The sequence below is a fragment of the Nelumbo lutea genome, chromosome 2 (assembly GCF_056320005.1).
Source record: "Nelumbo lutea isolate HS-2025 chromosome 2, American lotus-T2T, whole genome shotgun sequence".
Taxonomy (NCBI): Eukaryota; Viridiplantae; Streptophyta; class Magnoliopsida; order Proteales; family Nelumbonaceae; genus Nelumbo; species Nelumbo lutea.
The window spans coordinates 99,414,589-99,435,214 of NC_142685.1; the positions used below are offsets into that span (position 1 = coordinate 99,414,589).

Sequence of the window (20,626 nt, forward strand, 5' to 3'; positions counted from 1 at the left end):
TACAACTGATCCGTTACCGGAACTAGAACTGGTCCAATCAGTTGGACCTGACCCATTGACAACCCTATAATTAGGGCGCCAACGGGTTGGGTCCAAGTAGAACTGAACCCGACTTGACAAGAATTATTAAGGACCCAGAACCAAACCAAACCTAATAGGGTTTGTAATTCTAGATCAAGACCCAAACCGATTCGTTTTTGTTTGCCCCCCCCTAAAATTACACCCTTAGTTCTTGGAACTAGAATCGGTCCAATCTATTCGGGTCCGTCTGGTCCAATCCGACCCATTGACAACCCTAGGGCCAATGGCGGGTTGAGAATTAGTTAAGAGGTGGGGACACGTTCATTGTTAACGTTTGAAAGGGAGGGAAAAAACCCTCCATTTGATCTTTCTAACCCCTACGGGAAAAGGAAAGAGGGAAAAGAACGAGTTGCTTGATCTTGGAAGAGAAAATGAAGATGGAAAAAATCTCCTTCATCTTTCCTTCATTTTTGGTTCGCTCCCTGTTCCGGGACAAACAACTTTTCAAGCAACTGGGATGAACAACTTTCAGGTATGCTACATTTTTTGTGCTTAATTGTAAATTTGTGAATGGAAAGAGACTCATCCATTGTTTCATTGTTGTTCTCATCCACTGTAGTTTAACAAACATCGATTGATACTTATCCACCTTCACTAAAGAGACTCTCGCATTCCACGTTCTGGTATGAGAATGATCTGTATTTTTTCTCCACATTTGATTTCACTGCATCATAGTCACAGACTTCAATCCCATCTCCTCCGTGTAAGAGTGTACCTACACACCAAGAAAGATTTTTCGGAAAATATGGATATGGCTATTACAGATTTCTGGATTCCAAACATTCAAAATGTTAGCACCCACACTCTATATATCAATGCTTGTCCGTGAATTGGCATTAATTTCAAACTGGCACTTACCCCAACAGTATTTTAGGCCTAAGAATCTACACCATGGGCTGAACTGTATTCTCTCAAGATTTTTTTATCAACACCAAACACCTTTAACGGTCTAATGATTGGATAATGATGGTAGATGTGTGAGAGTGAAACTGCCCAACAATCTTTCACGTTAGCTAATGATTCGAGATTCTCTCTAACCAACTTATGAGTGAGCCTTGAATTACATATCTGATATTTTTCCACGTATCCCTTGCTGTTAATGGATCATAACGAGTTCACATCTCCACCTCATAAGGAGCAGTCACAATGCCCCACAGCACATTTCCTTCGTGTATCAGGAACATTTCCTGATGATAATACACTAATAAATACAAGAGATGTTTTCATAGGATGTGTGTGTGAAACGCCTCGTGAGGAGCACATCTGGTCTCATATGCTGTGGGGCATTGTGGGGCGGAGATGTGATCTCGATCGTAACACTATGACCATGAGATGAGAGGAAGATCTCAACCGAAATCTGGGACCTTTGAATGGGGTCCCCAACGGTAAAAGCCTTTCTCTGTCGTCAGATTGGAATAAACTATCGAATATTCGAATTATGGTCCACATTTAAATATCTCCACGCCAATCCATAAGGACCTTTTAACTCTTTCTCCGACTTTGTTGTCTCTCTGGAGTTACTCGCACCACCAGCGAGAGAGAGAGAGAGATCTATCGAACACCTTTGCTTCAATTTCTAAACTCCTCATCTTTCTCAATTATTGCTCCATTAAATTCATAGAAGAATTTCGCGTTTATTCCTTTGATCTTTGGAGAATCTTGTATAAATCCTGTGCTTCTATTATTTTCTGCTTTCATTTTCTCCTAGATTCTGTAGGTTATGCCTTTTTGTTCGTTTGGTCCAATTTGATCTCCAAAGCGAAGCTTGAAATCGTCCGTGGAAGATTTCTATCGTTTACTCTGATTTCAGTATCCTTGTTGGGAGAGTTCTAGGGTTTTAGAAAATGCAACAGAGGTTAAAGCAGCAAGCCCTGATGCAGCAGGCGTTGCTTCAGCAGCAGCAACAGCAGCAACAGCAGCAGCTTTATCATCCCGTGCTCGCTGCCGCGATGTCTCAGGTTCGATATATTAGCTCTTTCGCCGCATTTGTTCAGATCCTGTTGATGAATATGCTTTTACTTTGATTGAAGTCATTGAGCATGTATATATTCTTAGTTGCTTTTGTGTTGGTATAAGATTCGATGTGAAAGCTTTCATTAAATTTTCTTGGTTCAAGCAAAATATGGAAAGATTAACAATATAACAGTAAATTTTGACGATATTCTTATCTTCTCTGTTAGTTTGAATTAATTAGATGCTTGCAAATATGCATAATTTTGATTTCTAAAAAAAAATGCTAGTAAACACTGATGATACACTTATTTTTTGTTAAAAAAAATACAAAATCGTGCACATTAACGAAATCCCATAGTGTTACGGTTACAGGAAGAGTCTCGCTTTAATTAAAATGAGATGAACCGTGAAGACAAGTAATACATCACGCAAGTAAGAAAATAAGAAGATATTTAAGTAATTGGTCTTTGTTGGTAACTGAACTAAATCCATAGAAGCTTATTTTGGTGGAAGTTGTGAAAAATAGGGCAGTATAAGGGAAATAGGTAGGAAAATAAGAAGACAAGAGTAGAGCAAAGAACAAATAGGGAAAGACCAGCAAAGTAAGAAGAGATAAAATTAAAAATTCTTTTTTATTGACATTTTTTATTTTTAATTGAGGGAGGCCAAAAGTCAAAACCTGGTACATGATGGATTTAGATCCATAGCCAGTAAGAAGCTAGTTTGTTTTTACTTGTCTAATTTGTAACAACATAAACTGAGATTATTTGCAATTGACTAGGTCCAGTTATATTTGTACCTTTTGATTCTTTTCAGTTGCCCAATCGATAAGTTTGTGTGATTGTTATTAAGAAAATGACAACTCAATTAGCAAAACACCTGCACAGACTGCAAAGATGTATTGATTAGAATAAAATTGTTGCCTTATTTTTTTCCTTTTTCCCCTGTTTATCTCCCGCTTTTATTGGCTATCTTATGTAATCCTTGCCAATTCATAGAATTGAGATTTTGGTATGGGTTTTCTGTTTCGAATTGCATTAGGAATTTATTAGTTTTAGTTTTGAGCAACTGCAGCTCTTTTTTCCCTTTCCCTTAATATTTTGCCTTTGGGATGTGGGTTATTGACTAGAGGTTGACAGGTTGTAGTGGATAACTCATAACTATGAGATTTATTTTTTTCATTTTGTTAGGACATCCTCTTAGGCTTTCAGGGTCATTTTCTTTATTCTCTTCCTTTTTGCTTTTACATTTTGCAGATGGAGCCGGTTCCAAGTGGAAATCTGCCTCCTGGGTTTGATTCATCTTCATGCCGCAGTGTGTGAGTTTTATGCAACAGTTTTCTTTTTTTTTTCTTTGTTTCTTTTAATTTTAGTTTTTTTTTTTGGTATTTATGCTTCTTGGTGCCCAAATCTTGAAGTTTGAACAGGTTTTTCTAGGTCCTTACACTTGAGAAAACTTTTGGAGTGTTACCTTTTATAATTTCATGAAAGGAGCTAACTTTCTTTTGAACATCTATTTGAATCCTTTCTTTTGATGTAGCTCCTGAACTTATGATTTATAAGCGTGCAGTGATTGGCAGTGCTAAGCATAACGTTACATACATTTTATTCTTATTCACTGTTTGTTCAGTGTCCTCCATGTTATTTGCCTATTAATCGGTAAAGGTCATGCTCATTCAGGTACGTGGGCAATATTCATCCCAACGTGACCGAGACTTTTCTTGCAGAGGTTTTCCAGAGTACTGGTCCACTTGAAGGATGCAAGCTCATCAGAAAAGAGAATGTTCGTTTTTTATAATTGCCAGGCCCCCATGATTATTAGTTTTTTCTTGATTATATCTTTTAGCTTGCTTGCAATTTATTTTGCTTTGGTGTCATATTCCATTACACATTGGTCGTTGGTGTGGTTCAACTGTTGAAAAGCTAGTCAGGTTACTAATGCTTGTGTACTTAGTTTGTGGATTAATTGAGGAATGTTTGATTTTTATTTGTTTCTCTTATGAAGCATTGCCTGTTGTAGGCAGCTATGGTGTTTTGTTTGTTCTTCTACCATACTAAGTCAAGTGTATTATTTTCTTACTGTCTTACAGTAGCTTACTGTAAGATATCAATTGATTTAAAGATAGTGTTTTATGTTTACTTATCTCATTTATCCTTCAGGCCTCAGTGATAATCATTCCATTACCATATATTTTATTTTACGGATTGTTTCTTTGAAGGTTACTTTTTGCATTGCTCCCTGTCAAGTAAACTTGAGATGGATGATGATACTGCATTCTGTCTGCTAGACTGCACTGTTTACCTTCTCTTCCGAGCAATCAGCAATTTATTATTTGTTATAGGTGCAAGCACTTGGGAAAAGCTGATGTCTGTTGTTTTTACCAGCTATCAATACCAAGCAGCAAGCCAATTATGGTGGAGACAACCAAAATCAAATGTGCTGCCCAGCCCAATGAAAGTATAGCTTAGTAGTGAGAGAGTGGGCTCCGACATTATGTTTGGTTGCTAAGAAAATGAGAGAAAAGAAAAGAATATAAAAATGAAGAATTTTCTTTTAGGAGTTTATTGGACCAAATTTGCTTCCTTTCATTCTCTATTGTGTCTCTACCTTTTAGGAGAGAAAATAAAAGATGTTAAAGGTGTTTGCTGAAAGGTTGTAGCTGAAGTAGTAGAAGAGAGGTGAAGGCAAAGAAGTGCTGAGAATGTCGAACTGAGTAACCTAGTCGATAGTACTATTATTTATAGTAGATTACAGTGTTACATGAAATGTCTGGAATGCCCCTGATTAGTGATGGGACACCCAGACCGCTTAAAACACTAAACAAACTTAGGCCCAATAACAAAGGCCCAATACCTAACAGTTTAAAACCCAATACTAACATGTACACTTATCAGCCGAACCAACAATACATAAAATCAGTCAACTTAACACTTCCCCTCAAGCTAAGCATGGATGTCAGTCATGTTTAGCTTGCCAAGAAGGTCCAAGAATTTTGTTGCAGGCAACCCTTTAGTCAGCACATATGCAATCTGCATCTTGGATGGAGTATAAGGAATGTAGAGTTCTCCTGAGACTATTCTCTCTCTAACAAAATGTCGATCAATCTCAATATGTTTTGTCTTGTCATGTTGCACTGGGTAATTTGCAATGTTGATGGCAGCCTTGTTGTCACAGTACAGCCTGAGAGGACCCTCAACTTTTATGCCAAGCTCACCAAGAAGGGTCCTAAGCCACAGAAGTTCAGCAACACCATGAGCCATAGCTCGATATTCAGCCTCTGCACTTGATCTAACAACCACATTCTGCTTCTTACTCCGCCATGTAACCAGGTTCCCTCCAACAAATGTACAATATTCTGAAATTGATTTTCTGTCCCCAGCAGAACTGGCCCAATTTGCATCAGTATAAGCTTCAATTTCAATTTTATTGTGTTTTCTGAACATAGTTCCCTTTCTTGGGCAAGTTTTCAAGTACCTGAGAATCCTTTCAACTACTCTCATATGAGGGATCTTTGGAGAGTGCATGAACTGACTGACAACATGCACAACATAAGCAATATCTGGTCGGGTGAGAGATAGATATATCAGCTTCCCTACCAATTTTTGGTATCTCTTTAACACAATAGTCCTCCCTTACTGATTCTTATAAACCATGGTTCTGTTCTATTGGAGTATCTGCTGGTCTACACCTTATCATGCCTGTCTCTTCTAGGAGGTCAAGTACATACTTTCGTTGATATATATAGATCCCCTCTCTTGACCTAGCAACTTAAATCCCAAGAAAATATCTCAAATGGCTCAAGTCTTTGATCTCAAATTCAGAAGCTAAAAACTCCTTTAGTCTTTTGATCTCTTCCAGGTAATTCCTAGTAATCACCATATCATTCACATAAACAATGAGTGTTGTAAGTTTGCTATCCTGTCTCCTTATGAATAAGGTATGGTACGCACCACTTTGAGTGTATCCCAGTTTCTTCATGGCCCCACAAAGCCTCTCAAACCATGCACGAGGAGACTACTTTAGGCCATATAATGCGTTCCTCAGTTTACACACCTTTCTATCAAAGTCGTAGCCTAGTGGAGGGTCCATAAATACCTCTTCATGAAGATCACCATTTAGGAAGGCATTCTTTACATCTAGCTGATGGAGTTCCCATGAAAAATTTGTTGCTAATGACAGTAAAACCCGAATTGTGTTGAGTTTCGCTATTGGAGCAAATGTTTCTTTGTAGTCAATCCATTTTTTTTTGAGTAAACTCCTTTGCCACAAGCCGGGCCTTGTACCTTTCAATGGACCCGCCCTCCCTATGCTTTACAGTGAACACTCACTTGCACCCACAATGCTCTTCCCTTCTGGCAGATCCACTAATTCCCAAGTCATTGCTTTCATTAAAGCTTTCATCTCTTTATTCATAGCTTCTTTCCACCTTTGGTCAGGCACAACCTCTGAGTACCTAGAAGGAATATGTACAGAGGAAAGAGCAGACACAAAGGAGTGATAGGATGGAGATAAACGTGAGTAAGAAACAAAATCAGCAATGGGGTGCCGAGTAGTACAAGAACGGATAGACTTACGAAGAGCAATAGGAAGATCCAAATCAGAAGTATGTGTGTTGGGATTACCTTGGATTGCGGAGACAGATAGATCCGAGTCCAACTGGTTGCTGTCATGAGTTTGAGGTCCCTTTTTTCTTCTGTTGTAGGTGATTCTTATATCTTTCTGTTGCCTAGTAGAGCCCTTTGGAACATCTGTAGTATCAGGAGAGGTAACAGGCACAGTGGGAGCCTCACTAGGTTCACCCGGGATGCCATAACTAGGAGGAGTAGGAGAGGATGCAAGGCCCGAGGCAGATAGAGGAACAAAAAAGAAGGGAGAATAAGAATAAGAATCCTCTTCCATCCCACTAGTTTCCCCCTGAAGAGGATTTTGGGAAGATTGAAAGTAGGGTTGAGACTCAAAATACCACATCTCTGGTGACATACTTTCTCTTGGTGACAGGATCATAACAGTTGTAACCCTTTTGTGTAGGAGAGTACCTCAAAAAAATTCCTTTCGTAGCCCTAGGATCCAACTTGGTCTTCTTTGGATCTTTTACATGTATAAAACATACACAACCAAAGACCCTAGGAGGAAGAGGAAAGTCTGGAAGGGTAGGACACAGAATAGAGAAAGGGGTTTTCATACCCAACACCTTAGATGGCATCCGTTTTATCAGATATGATGTAGTAAGTACTGTTTGAGACCAGTAGTGCTTGGGAACCTTGAGTTAGAATAGTAAGGCTCGAGCTGTCTCCAATAGATGTCTATTCTTGCGCTCAGCAACCCCATTCTGTTGAGGGGTATTAGCACAAGATGATTGATGTAGCATGCCAGCATCTTCCATGAACACGATCAAGGATTTTTCAAAATATTCAGCAGCATTATCTGACCGGAATTGCTTAATCTTGTCAAATTATGTTTCAATCATTTTGCAAAATGCCATGGTTATCCGTGGCACTTCATCTTGTTCTTTTAACAGGTAGATCCATGTGCATCGAGAGTAGTGGTCAATAAAACTAATAAAGTAACGAAAGCCATCAATAGAAACAATAGGTGAAGGGCCCCAAACATCATAATGAACCAAATCAAAAAGAGCTTGAATTTCATTATTGGAAACTGGATAAACAGTTTTACATTGTTTTGACAGTTGACATACTTCATAGACTAAACTCTGAATCGAAATGCCCTTAAACAATTCGGGAAACAACACTTCCAATGAAGAAAAAGGTAAATGACCTAGCCTAGCATGCCACAGATGCAACCTAGCTATCGACTCCACATTCTTCCGACCACTAGCAGCAGATGGTTGTAAGGCTGAACCGATGTCTGCATCGAAATAGTAGAAGTCTCCATACTCATGACTGCTCCCAATCGTTCTCCTCGTCAATCTGTCCTAAAAGACACAATGAGAAGGAAAAAAGGTTATGCTACAGTTCAAATTTTTGGTAAGTTTTGAAACAAACAAAAGATTTGAGGTAAGACTAGGAACATGCTGAACTGATTTAAGAGAGGTTCTTGCTTAGGTCAACCACCCCTTTGTCAGAGATGGTGGAGAAAGACCCATTAACAACTCTCATCTTATCTTGACCAGACAACAAGTGATATGAAGAGAATAAGGAGGATATATGTGTCATGTGGTCGGTTGCACTGGAATCAATAACCCAAGAAGTAGAGTTAATAGGACTAGTTGCACTAAAGGCAGAGATTATACCTGATTTGGCAAGAGAGGTGGAAGCAAAAGAGTTACTCTTTAGATGGGCTAAAGCCCGGCTAAGGACCTCTACCTCACTAGCAGTGAAGCTCAAGGTACCGACTCCGGAGGAATTAGCAACCTGCCCCATGGAAGAAGAAGCCACTGTTGGAATACTCTGTGAGCTATCACCATTGTTACTAGTGACAAGGTTCCCACTTGCAGCTTGATCCTTCTGTTGCTTCTTGTCTTTTCTCAATGCAGTTGGCTTCAGGTGAGGATATAGGACCCAACACTTTTCTTTTACATGTCTTTCACCTCCACAATGAGTGCACTTAAGATGCCTTTTGTCTGGATATCTGTTCCCCTTTTGATTTGTAGAAATCAGGTCTGAATGTTCTACAGATTGTTCAGCTGGCTGCATCTGAGTGTCAACTTGCTTCTTCTTTCTCCTGACCTCTTCATTCCTTACCAGATAATAAACATGATGTAACTTGAGCATTTCATCTCTTCCAAGAATTTGTGACCTTATGCTCTCATACACTGGGTCCAGGCCAACCAAGAACTTAAAGGCTCTGCTCTCTTCAATCTGCTTATCATGTCTCTCCTTGTCCCTGGCATTCTCCCAATCCAGAATCAAGTGATGATCAAGTTCTTCCCACAATCCTTCCAGAGTTGCAAAATATGTTGCAATTGTCATATCCCCTTGCCTTAAAGTAGTAATGTCTTGGTTCAACCTGTACATTCTAGCATTGTTTTTCTTCTGTCCATAGGTTTTTGACACTTTTTCCCAAATCTTAGCTGCTGTGGGAAAGTGTCGAACAGTCCTGGCAACTCGTGGAGTCATAGAAACAAGCAGCCAGGACATAACTGTGGCATTCTCCTTGCGCCACACTGCATACTCCACACTGCCAACTTCGGGTTCCTTCTTCTTCCCATCTAAATAACCTGTGAGTTCACGGGAAGTAATAAAAAACATTGCAGAAACGGACCACTCCCTAAAGTTGTATTCATCCAACAACACACTTGTAATCTGCAAGCTGTGCAGATTCGGGTTCTCCAGATTTGAAGACCTCCCACCAGGTCTGTCATCCCTAGAAGAGACCTCTCCGGATATTGAAGACATTTTGGTTGCATACTTTGTGTAGATAACACTGTTTCAGACTAGCCGAAGTGGTCACAGTTCTGAAGTGGACCAGTTACAGCAACAAGAAGTATTCTGTGAGCTAGTAACCGACCTGAAACTGAGAGCTCTCCACCACTGCAACAAGAAGTATTCTGTGAGCTAGTAACCGACCTGAAACTGAGAGCTCTCCACCACTGCACTATGCAGACTTCTCTTGGGCTTCGACTTCTGCTACAGTAGAGTGTACTCACCCTTACGACCAATACTAGGACTGCTGAAATCAGTCCTCAACCTAGGTCTGTCCTATACGGACCTCTCTTACCAGCCGAATGGTTACTAACTACTAGAAGCAGTCTAGTAGGACATCAACTTCTGGGTCTTACTTCCCTTGTGCTCTACAACCAAGGGAAACCCTAGGTTCGAACCTTGTTCTGTTCTACGACAACCCTAGGGTTTCCCCGCAGCAACCAGGATAAAAAAAGAGAGAAAGAAAGCAAGAGAGAAGAGTTGGCGTCGGCTGTAACCAGAAGATTGCTCATTGCTCTGATACCATGTTTGCTGAAAAGTTGTAGCTGAAGTAGTAGAAGAGACGTGAAGGCAAACAAGTGCTGAGAATGTCGAACTGAGTAACCCAGTTGACAGTACTATTATTTATAGTAGATTACAATACAGTGTTACATGAAATGTCTGGAATGCCCCTGATTAGTGATGGGACACCCAGACTGCTTAAAACACTAAACAGACTTAGGCCCAATAACAAAGGCCCAGTACCTAACAGTTTAAAACCCAATACTAACTAACATGTACTATTATCAGCCGAACCAACAATACATAAAATCAGTCAACTTAACAAAAGGGACATGCACCTTTCTATTTTTTCTTGACTTTCTTTCCCTTTTTGGTTTCCCTTGTCACAAAAAAATGGAAAGTCACTTTCTTTAGATTATATTTCCTTTACATCCATTTTCTTTGCAACATAGCACAACTTAAATGGATATCTCATAAGTGGTAGGTCTTCAGAAGATTCATTTGCTTCACTAATATGAACTAAACCCTGTGAAATGAAAATAATATTCACCCATGTACTACAGATGCAGGATTCTACAGTAGGAACTTGGTATTGTGGGTCAGTCTCTCTCATTATCCGCTTTTTATCTTCTGTGAGAATGTTGTAAGTGATATTTTTCAAGTTTTGTATTTGGCTGCAACTGAATCATGTGAAAAATCAAATGACCATTTTTCTTACAAGAAGTTGCATTGAAGAACATTCTTTGTGGTATGGAGTACAGGAACCTTATAAGGTGTTATTTGTCTTTCCATATGATATATACTACATATTATATATGGCTTTTCGTAGTTTGGTGGATAGTTTTTATGTTGAAAAAGTGTTCCACTTTTATTTACTTTTTACATTCTCTTTTGTTTGCAAAAATTATCTGGTAGAAGACACAACAATACTTGGTTTGTGTTTGTTTAACATACATAGGTTGAAGGTTATTAGCTGATATTATACTTATTGTCCAAGAATTGAAACTCAAACTTTCCTGTTAATTCTTTGTTGTTTATTTGCAGTCACCTTATGGGTTTGTGGACTACCATGATCGAAGGTCTGCTGCACTTGCTATAATGACATTGCATGGACGACAACTGTAAGAACAAATCTATTGTATCAAGCAATCCCATTCGGGTGTCTTTTTTAAGCTTTCTATTCACTCTTTGATGGACTGTCTCTTTTCATGAGGGTTTCACTGCACTTGACTGTTCTCAGAACATGGTTTAAGGAATTTAGGTTTTGGGAACATTGCAGTGTTTTTAATAGAAAGTTGAATAAATTTGTCATTTCATATTGATAGTTTTTTTTCTTTAGGAATAATATTTTTTCACATATATATATATATATATATATATATATATATATTTTCAGTTCAAATGATCATATCATGCTTTGAATCCTCATGAAATATATATCTTAGTTCCATGATTAATGTTTTCCTGATTCAATCTATTTGCAGTTACGGTCAGGAAATTAAGGTGAACTGGGCATATGCCAGTGGCCAGAGGGAGGATACTTCAGGTTGGTTATTCCATCCATTTCTTCCTTTACCCTATTTCCCTATTTCTTGCTTGTGGATTTTTGCCCCCTCTTTCCACAATGTCTTCACTGGACCAGTCTTCAACGGTGTTTATGCTTGTTAGGGCACTTCAATATTTTTGTTGGTGATCTGAGCCCTGAGGTTACTGATTCAACATTATTTGCCTGCTTCTCTGTATATCCAAGTTGTTCGTAAGTTTCTTTTCGTATTTCCTCCAGTTTGGTTTATTTTGGATATTACTATTTTAGTTGACTGTATTCATGCTTGATTATCAATTAAATTACTTTCCAGGGATGCAAGGGTCATGTGGGATAACAAAACTGGGCGATCAAGGGGATTTGGGTTTGTTTCTTTTCGTAATCAGCAGGTATTGTTATAATTATTAGTTTTTGATAGAATATTATTAAGTATGCTAAAGGTCCATTCATACCAAATAAGCAAGGAGATAAAAAAAAAGAAAATGATATGGAGAATTGTCTTCCAAGCATACTAGGAGTGTCAGAATCTAAACTCTAATGTTTATATGTATGGTAAAGGTTCATCCATATCAAACAAGCAAGGAGAAAAAGAAAAAGAAAATGGTATGGAACCAGGAGTATCAGAATCTAAACATTGTCTGATGTGGACACCTCATCCATTTAGTAGAATCCACATGACACTGCTCAAGAGAATAGGAGTTTGAATTTAATAATTGGAATTTGGAACTAATAAACTAAGACCATAGCAAGGCCGGTTTTATTCCTAAAATATCTATTAGCAGTTTAGCATTGTCAATGTTAGCTAAGAAGGGGGTCTATAGGGAGAAATTGTATTGGGCTTAGTTGTAATGTGTCATTAAATTCTGGAGAGGTAGCCAGCTTGTATCTCTTGTATTGTATGTATGCATCTTATTTCTTTTTAGTGAATAAAATGTAGAGTTACTTACCAAAAAAATTCCAAGATCACCAGACATTAATTGTCTTATATGCTGTGATTGTTTCGCAGGATGCACAAAGTGCTATAAATCACTTGACTGGTGAGGAAACTGCAACTGGTTAATCCATTTTGCTTTACCCTTTTTCAAGTTTCAGAAATGAAAATGTATTACAATGTTAACTTTCAGGGAAATGGCTTGGAAATAGGCAAATTAGATGTAATTGGGCAACCAAAGGAGCTGGATTTAATGAAGACAAGCAGAACAGTGATAACCAAACAACAGTAGTACTTACAAACGGTTTGTCAGGTATTTTGCATTTCTTCTCCTTAGCATTTGAACACACATTTTCTAGGTAATCATAGGATTCAGTGTTTTTTTTTTTATGATACCCACATACTGTACAAGGGTGCCTTATTGTATCGTATAATTCAATTTTTAGTGTGAATTATGTATATGACTACAGTGTTTATTGGTAGCTTACCCATCCTGGTACTACTCATTGATTATGATACCCATGTACCATATGAGGGTGCCTTATCATATCGGGTACTGCATTTTTTAGTGTAAATTATGTATATGACAGTGTCCAGCCGTGTTATCTTTTTCTACTGATCTTTGTTAATGGATAACCAAGAATTTTATTGGATAATAGAGAAGAATGGATTGTGTACAATCATGCAAAGGCGTCCCAGAAAATCCAGATCAGACACCCTGACCTTACTACGTGATTCCCCCCATGTACAGCTTCATTATAATGGGATCTTCCATTTCATACATTTAATACAATATACTTCATCTTCTCTCAAAACGAAAAAAAAGTATCAGATAACCAATTCTCCTTCCAGTGCCTTAAATCTCCTTTGTAGTATTACAAAGTAGTTGTCAAGGTGATGCCTAGGCGACAAGGCGCCCTTGGAGGCTTGCCTCGTCTAATTGCCAAGCAATTTTGTACATTGTGTTATGAGATTATAATTATAAATTAGACATTATTAAACTAAAATATTCATTTTGTGTGTTTATATACTAATTTCTTTTTATTATTTTCTTATTGGTTAGGGTTTAATCAAAACAAACATTGCTAAATTCTGTATTTAACCCTCAAAGATTTCAAAACCTGAACCAATGAGTAAGAAAGAACTTAAAATTTTATTATTAAACTAAAATATCCATTTTGTGTGTTTATATACTAATTTCTTTTTATTATTTTCTTATTGGTTAGGGTTTAATAAAAAAAAAACATTGCTAAAAGCTGTATTTAACCCTCAAAGACTTCAAAACCTGAACCAATGAGTAAGAGTAAGAAAGAACTTAAAATTTTGAATTATCAACACATTATATTCTTTCACACCTTCCACTTTTTCTTTTCTTGTTTTTCTATAACAAAATAGGCGTTCAGCCCCCATATTTTTTGAAATTTCTTTTATTTCTTCTTTTTCTTATGGATATATTGATTTTCTATACTTTAACATGAAGTTTATACTTTTCTTATGAAAATTATGGATAATTATTAAGGAAATATGGTTATAGAATCTAGGGAACTACCCTAGGACGTATGCTTTTTGCTTAAAAAAATCCATCGCCTAGGCGACTAGGTGACAAGGCACCCCCTTGTCGCCTAGCCTCACCTTGGCACCTTGAATACTATTTTAAAACACCATGATCCTTGATTATATTCCTTTAGCCAGCATGGAACAACTTTGAAGTCCTTTTCTACTATTACATGATTCAACTTTAGATACTTGAGTCTCAAAGTCTCTGATGCTGAAAGTAATCCTTTTCTTGTAGAGTTTCTAGAGATGCAACTTAGGCTGGGTTATGCTGGGAGTTTGTTAAATTTAAAATGGGCCTGAACCCTTACCCGAGTCCAATGTAATTGGAATTCTTTAAGTTTGGCAAACTGACTTGCAGTCCTTAGAGTTGGACTTAAGTGCATAGCCAAATGTTGCCTAGATGCTCTCTTATAAACCCCCCTATACTGGTAGGACTGGGGTGCCTAAATTACAGCCATTGAAATTTAATTTAGAGCCTGTTTGGTATGGCTTCTGCATCGTAGGTGAGCTGCGATGATAGAGCCGTGGTGGCTGAGCACCTGTGTTCCAGAGAAACTACCTAGAGTAGCTTCTTATTACAGTTGTGTTTCTTGCATGCTTTCTAGATTTTCACCAAGCATAGCCTCTGGCGTTCCCGTGTGGAGCCTAGTCCCAGAAGCCCTCCCAAACAGGCACTTAACCATATACATGCTGTTGCGACTTTGATTGAATCTATGTTCTAGCTAAGTGCTAATAGCAACCCACTACCAGTTTCTGCTTATATCATCCATAGAAAAAGATAAAAGATTTTCATGGTTTTATTAAGAATGAAGAGCAACAGAATACAAGAAGTTGTGAAAAAAACAGCCCCAATACAGAATTAATGCCCCAGCTGAATTGCAAATGTGCCCAAAGCAATTGTCTTCTCTGAACCCCCTGCTTAGCTAGACTTTCTGCCAAGCAATTAGCAGATCTTCTAACCCACCAAATTTGAACTCTCATATCTTTCGACAGCCATTTGAAGTGCCTGAACTCATTTCTCAATTGCCAAGTCACCCTACCCCTTTTTAGCCATCTCACTACCAGCTTCAAATCATTTTCAATGATTAACCTTCCTATTCTCAATTTCCCATTTCCTTAGCCTTTTCAATCCCAAAGAGTGCAACTAGGAATTCTGCTCTAACCTAGGAATGGCAACAGGGTGGGGATTATATTCCCTGTCCCCGACCCCAAATTTCTTCAATTTGTGACATTAGTTCAACCTTCCTCTCCTCCAATTTCCCAAACTCTTATCTATTCCACTCTTTTAATTCTGTGTTCAACCTTTGTAATTTCAAGAATCTCTGGCCTTCCCACCAAGAGGACTGGATTTCCAGATTCCTCCACTCTCTCGCCTTCTCCTTGAAACCTGGATGTGCGAGCCACATATTTTCAAACTTGAAGGGAGAAGGATCTCCTGAAAAACTCCTCTGGAAGGGACAAATGGGCCTGTTATCAGAGTTAATCCTTGGCAAAGTTCTCCCCTTAATAATTGCAGTTGGGGAGGTGGGGAGGGATGTGTTGAGGGAGTGTGCTGATGTCTTGGAACACAGGATTGGTGAGCTCCCTTTTACTTATTTGGGATTGCCGATTGGTGGTGTAATGAAATAGTGAATCTGTGGAAGCCACTCTTGGAGAGAATAGAGAGAAGGCTAGATGGGTGGAACACCAAATATCTATCCATAGTTGGGGGGGGGGGAGAGTGACTCTAATCAGAAGTGTTTTATCTAGCCTTCCAACATACTACTTGTCTCTACTAAAGGTTCCACCTAAGGTAGCTGAAAGGATCGAGAATCTCCAGAGGTACTTTCTTTGGGAGGGTGTGGGTGGAAGAGGAGGTGGTAAGAAATTTCACTTAGTGCACTGGGATAAGGTGTGTTTACCTAAGGAGAAGGGTGGGCTTGGGATAAGGAGAGTGAGAATCTTTAATAGAGCACTTCTGGGGAAATGGTTGTGGAGGTTTTGTTTAGGGAGAGAAGAGAATTCACTGTGGAGGAGGTCTGTGGTTGGGAAATATGGAGTGGTGAGGTTTGGTTGGGAAGCGAGAAGGGTGAGAGCTTCATATTGGGTGAGTGTTTGGAAGGGGATCATGGCCTTTAATAAGGAATTCAGAGACCTTGCTAGATTTGTGGTAGGGGATGGATCTAAAATCAGATTTTGGGAAGATGAATGGTGTGGGGGTGGGTAAGCTATCCGAGTTGTGCTCAAGGTTGTACAGATTATCAGAGACTGAAATCACTATTAGTGAATGTTATGAAAGAAGGGAGGGCCAGTTTATTTGGAGCCCGCAATTTAGGAGGCCTCAGTAAAATCTGTGGCCAGTAGACTCGGATTATCAGAGACTGAAATCACTATTAGTGGGGGACTTTCCTGCTGAGCAGGTTTGGAACTTAGTTAGCCCATTAAAAGTTAACTTCCTTGTCTGGACAATGGCCTTGAATAAATGTCTGTCCAGAACTAATCTTGGAATAAGAGGCTTGCAGATCCCGGATAAGTCTTGTGCCCTTTGTGATGACCATCCTGAATCTACAGATCATCTCTGCATTCACTGCCCATTTGCTGTCCAGGTGTGGTATCACTTCTTGAAGGCTGTGGGGATATGTTTGGTCATGCCAAAATCTGTTAAGGAGTTGCTCTGTAGCTGGAAGATTAGTAATTTGAAGAAAAGAGGGAAACTGGTTTGGAAGTGATTTGGGCTATTTGGTCTGAGAAAAACAACATAATTTTTAATCAAAGAGTGAGAGGGCCTGAGGGAATTTGTCACATTGCTGTTGGTAAACTGATATCCTGGATTTCAAACAATTTGGTGTTTGTAATGGGGGGTTCTCAGGCTTGCCTTGTTGGCAGGTTCTGTTTTGTACTCTTAAAAGTTTAATCTAATAAATTTACTTTACCTTAAAAAAAAAATTAGAGGCCTCTGCTGGACCGAGAAGTTGAAGAATGCATCTTGCTATTAGAAAAACTTGATGGGACAAAACCTGCATTTCATCCCAGAGATAAGCTCTGGTGGAAGGAGGGGAAGAATGGAAAATTCACAGTGAAGTCATGCTATATGGCTCTCAGCAGATCTATCTCAGCCTCAAGTCACATTAAGGGCATTTGGGGAAATCCAGTCCCCCCAAGAGTTGAGACATTGGCCTGGTTGGTAGCCATGGACAGTGTATTGACAGTTGATCACCTGAATCTAGAGGTTTTAGCATGGCTAACAGATTATGTCTGTGTGAGGGGGCAGGAAGAGATACTGCTTTTTTTTTTTTTTGATCAGCAAGATATTTTATTAATAAAGTAGCAAAGGTTACAATCAGTTACAAAAGTTATAGGTAGTAGAAAAGCATTAATCTAATCTGCACCCACAAACAATCAGTTACAGTTCTGCCCAGTACAATGTAGATCTATTTGCCCCTTGTTTTGCTAGGGTATCCGCCATCCCATTTGCACTCTGTTTGACTCAACCAAACCAAGAGTTGATCCTCCGTGTAAGTATGTCAATTTCTCTGAAGATAAATTTGAGCTTCCAAGGTATTGAAGTGATGTTTTTTGCCCAAGAAATGACCAGTAGTGAGTTTCCTTCTATTTCTAAGTCTGTTATTCCTATCTGCTCAGCCATCTTTACACCTTGAAGTAGGGCTAGAGATTCAGCCTGTATTGAGTCACCAATACCTATTGGTCCTGAGAAGAGTGCCACCACCACACCCTGATGATTTCTAATCACACCCCCTATGCCTGCCCTTCCTGGGTTACCAAAAGAACTCCCATCAAAATTTAGTTTTAGCTTGTTCAGTGCCGGTGGCTTCCATTTCTCACTCATAATTACTTTGGGTGCATCTGTCAGTGCTACTTCAGCTCAACTTCTTAAAATCTCATTCGTGGAGAAATTTTTGAATAGCTCCATGGTCTTCACCTAATGTGTAGTTCTGATTTTTATGGCTTCAATCACTTCCTCCTTTGATTTACTTTTTTCAGAGAAAATTCTTAGGTTTCTTTCCTCCCATATAGTCCATACTGTAGCTGCTCTTGCTGCCTTCCATAAGCATTTTTCTCTTTTCTTCTGTTGTCTCAGGAAGGATGGGCTGAAAAGACTTACCACATCCTGTGGGGGAGGCCCATCTGCATCCAAAGAGAGAACAAACAACATTCCAAATACTAGAAACAAAGGAGCAAGATAAAAGTAAATGGGGTAGGGTTTCACCACAATCCAAACAAAGGATACACACATGAGGAGAGGCATTTGTTTGGCCTCCGTTTCTGTAGCACATCACAAGTGTTTACCTTCCCTAAGAACACTTCCCAACAGAAAGGTTGTACTTTTGGAGGGATCGGTTTACACTATATTTCTTTACATGGAAGTTCACCCCCATAGGGTCAGTGAATGAGCAAACCAAAGAAAGATGCACAAGAAAATAAACCATCAGGAGTTGGGGACCAAACTCTATTATCACCTATAGATTGGTCTAAGTAGACCCTCTCAAGTGTTGAGATTAAAAGCACTAGAGACTCACACTCATTTTCTCTCAACCCTCTTTTGAACCCAAAATCCCAAGAGATACCAAAGTCTGATAGCAAACCAAACCTAGCAACAGGTTTGTTTTTAAGGTTTGATAAAGAGTAGAGATCTGGGAATTTAACCATAAGAGGCATATCCCCAACCCAAAGGTCTTCCCAGAATAAAACTTTATTGCCACATCCAACATCAAATCTGATAAATTGAAGGTTGGTAATACCTCATAGATTGCCTTCCAGGGAGAGTTTGGAGCTGCATTGGAGGCTAGATTGCCTTCCAGGAAGAGGATACTACTCACCCGTTCATATCTTTGTAGTTCTCAAGCTTCTTATGGAAAGTATTCACATCTATGTTCGGGGCCTCAGACTTTCACCCAACTTCAACAGCAGAAATCTTTTTTACTTGGCCCAGGCTGACTGGGGGCAAGAATGTAAATTTTCTATGGAGATGCATCCCATTTGCAATCTGTTGGAACATTTGGAAAGAGAGGAACAGAAGGATATTCGATGATAAAGCGTGCAGCATGGACAAGATGGTTGCTGCTGTGGGCAGATCAGTGGTAGGCTGGTTGCTGATTCTTCCAGAATTCAGCCAAGCAAAAAGAGAAGACTTTAGTTTTAGATTAGGAGAATTTCTGGATTTTCAGATATGTACTGTGGAGAATGTTCTCTAATCTGATTTTTGGTCTTTGTATTTGGGTGATGTCTTGTCACCTCTTGCTGTAACTTCTTTTTCTCTTTAATAAAAGTTTTTATATTACTTGTAAGAAGAAGGACCAAAAATCTGTCTAGTTTAGAAGAAATGGGGTTTGCTTGAAGATTTTGTCCCAAAAGAATTTCCCTTGATCAAAAGCATTGATAAAATCATTGAATCTCCTCATATTGGTATATTGGTTGTCCCCCTTTTCCTTGTACTATTTGACTCATTAGCAAATCTAATCACATTAAAATCACCACCTAAGCACCAAGGCCCCTCCCAAAGCCCCCTTATATCTACAAGCTCTTCCCACATTAGGTTCCTTTCCCTGTAAGAGTTTGGCCCATAAATGTTTGTAAGAACCCATTCAAAACCATCCTTGACATTCTTTAGCTTCACAGAGACTACGAAATTCCCTACCAACTCTTCAGTGCATTGTACTATCTCCTCCCTCCATATTGTTATTAAACCTCATGAGGCTCCCCAAGAAGAGGCAAAACTCCAACTTAAGTTTCTCTCCCTCCAAAAGCTTCTAATTCATTTCCTATCAATCTCCTAGATCTTGGACTCCTGAATCAACAATATTATCAGGATTTTCTTTTTCTAGCAAATCCGTAATTACTCTCCTTATAGCTCTCCCTAATGGCTAATGCTCTCACATTCCAGCTTATAATCTTCATGACCACCACTAGAAATTGACCCCTTCCTACACCCACCACTTATAGACCTCCTTTTCTTTGTCATCTCCTAGCACTAAGCTCGTTATCCCCCTCAACATCATTAATAAGTTTCTCTACTTCATTCATTTTCCTTCTCTTTTTCCTTCCCATCTCTTTTTATTTCCTAGCATAGGGTTTCACATCCTTGGAGTTTTCCACCTTAAGCCCTAATTTGATAGCCAAACCCTCCACTGGATCATCTTCTAATGTTACTTTCTCTTTCACAATAAGGTTTTCCTTCCTACCCTTCGCACCCTTACTATTTCCTTAATTGACTTCTCTTTCTTTTTCTTTACCAATCTGTACCACATCTTCCTTGTTGAGAGCTTCATTCTCTCATTGTCTTTCCAAGCCTTCCATTCCCTCTGCCACTTCTCCCCCTTCCAATCCAATATGACAAGCCTCCTACGTCCACTCCTTTCCTTCCCAGTAATCCTAATAACCCTATTGATTTGGTTTGTGGTGCTAATGATGCTTTTTGTTGCTTTGATATATTTTCCAGTTCCCATCCAGTGCTCTGTTTTGCCCTGTAATGCCAGTATGCCACTTGGGGTTGAGGAGGTTGAGGGGAAAAGGGTTGAAGGTCAAGAGGAGGTTGTAAAGGAATTGGCTGAGGAACAGGAAGAAAAGAGTGAGAGAGTAGTTTCCAGTACCTCGTCCTTTCCTGTTTCTGTTTGTGTTCATTTCCCCTAAGGAATCAGATTGGACAAAATAGGAGGTATCCAGGATTGCATCTGCTCCTAG

General features: G+C 39.1%; 1 protein-coding gene across 1 annotated transcript in view; it reads left to right on the forward strand.

Moving 5' to 3' along the window:
- The first annotated feature begins 1,315 nt into the window (after window positions 1-1,315).
- The window catches only part of LOC148872273 (oligouridylate-binding protein 1-like), a 34,291-nt gene continuing 14,980 nt past the window's right edge, over window positions 1,316-20,626 (forward strand). The window contains exons 1-9 of the mRNA XM_088971545.1: window positions 1,316-2,039; window positions 3,291-3,352; window positions 3,714-3,816; window positions 10,962-11,038; window positions 11,402-11,463; window positions 11,586-11,673; window positions 11,774-11,849; window positions 12,467-12,497; window positions 12,585-12,704. Coding sequence (XP_088827671.1) covers window positions 1,926-2,039; window positions 3,291-3,352; window positions 3,714-3,816; window positions 10,962-11,038; window positions 11,402-11,463; window positions 11,586-11,673; window positions 11,774-11,849; window positions 12,467-12,497; window positions 12,585-12,704 — 733 coding nt within the window. The 5' untranslated portion in view covers window positions 1,316-1,925. The remainder of the gene's footprint in view (window positions 2,040-3,290; window positions 3,353-3,713; window positions 3,817-10,961; window positions 11,039-11,401; window positions 11,464-11,585; window positions 11,674-11,773; window positions 11,850-12,466; window positions 12,498-12,584; window positions 12,705-20,626) is intronic.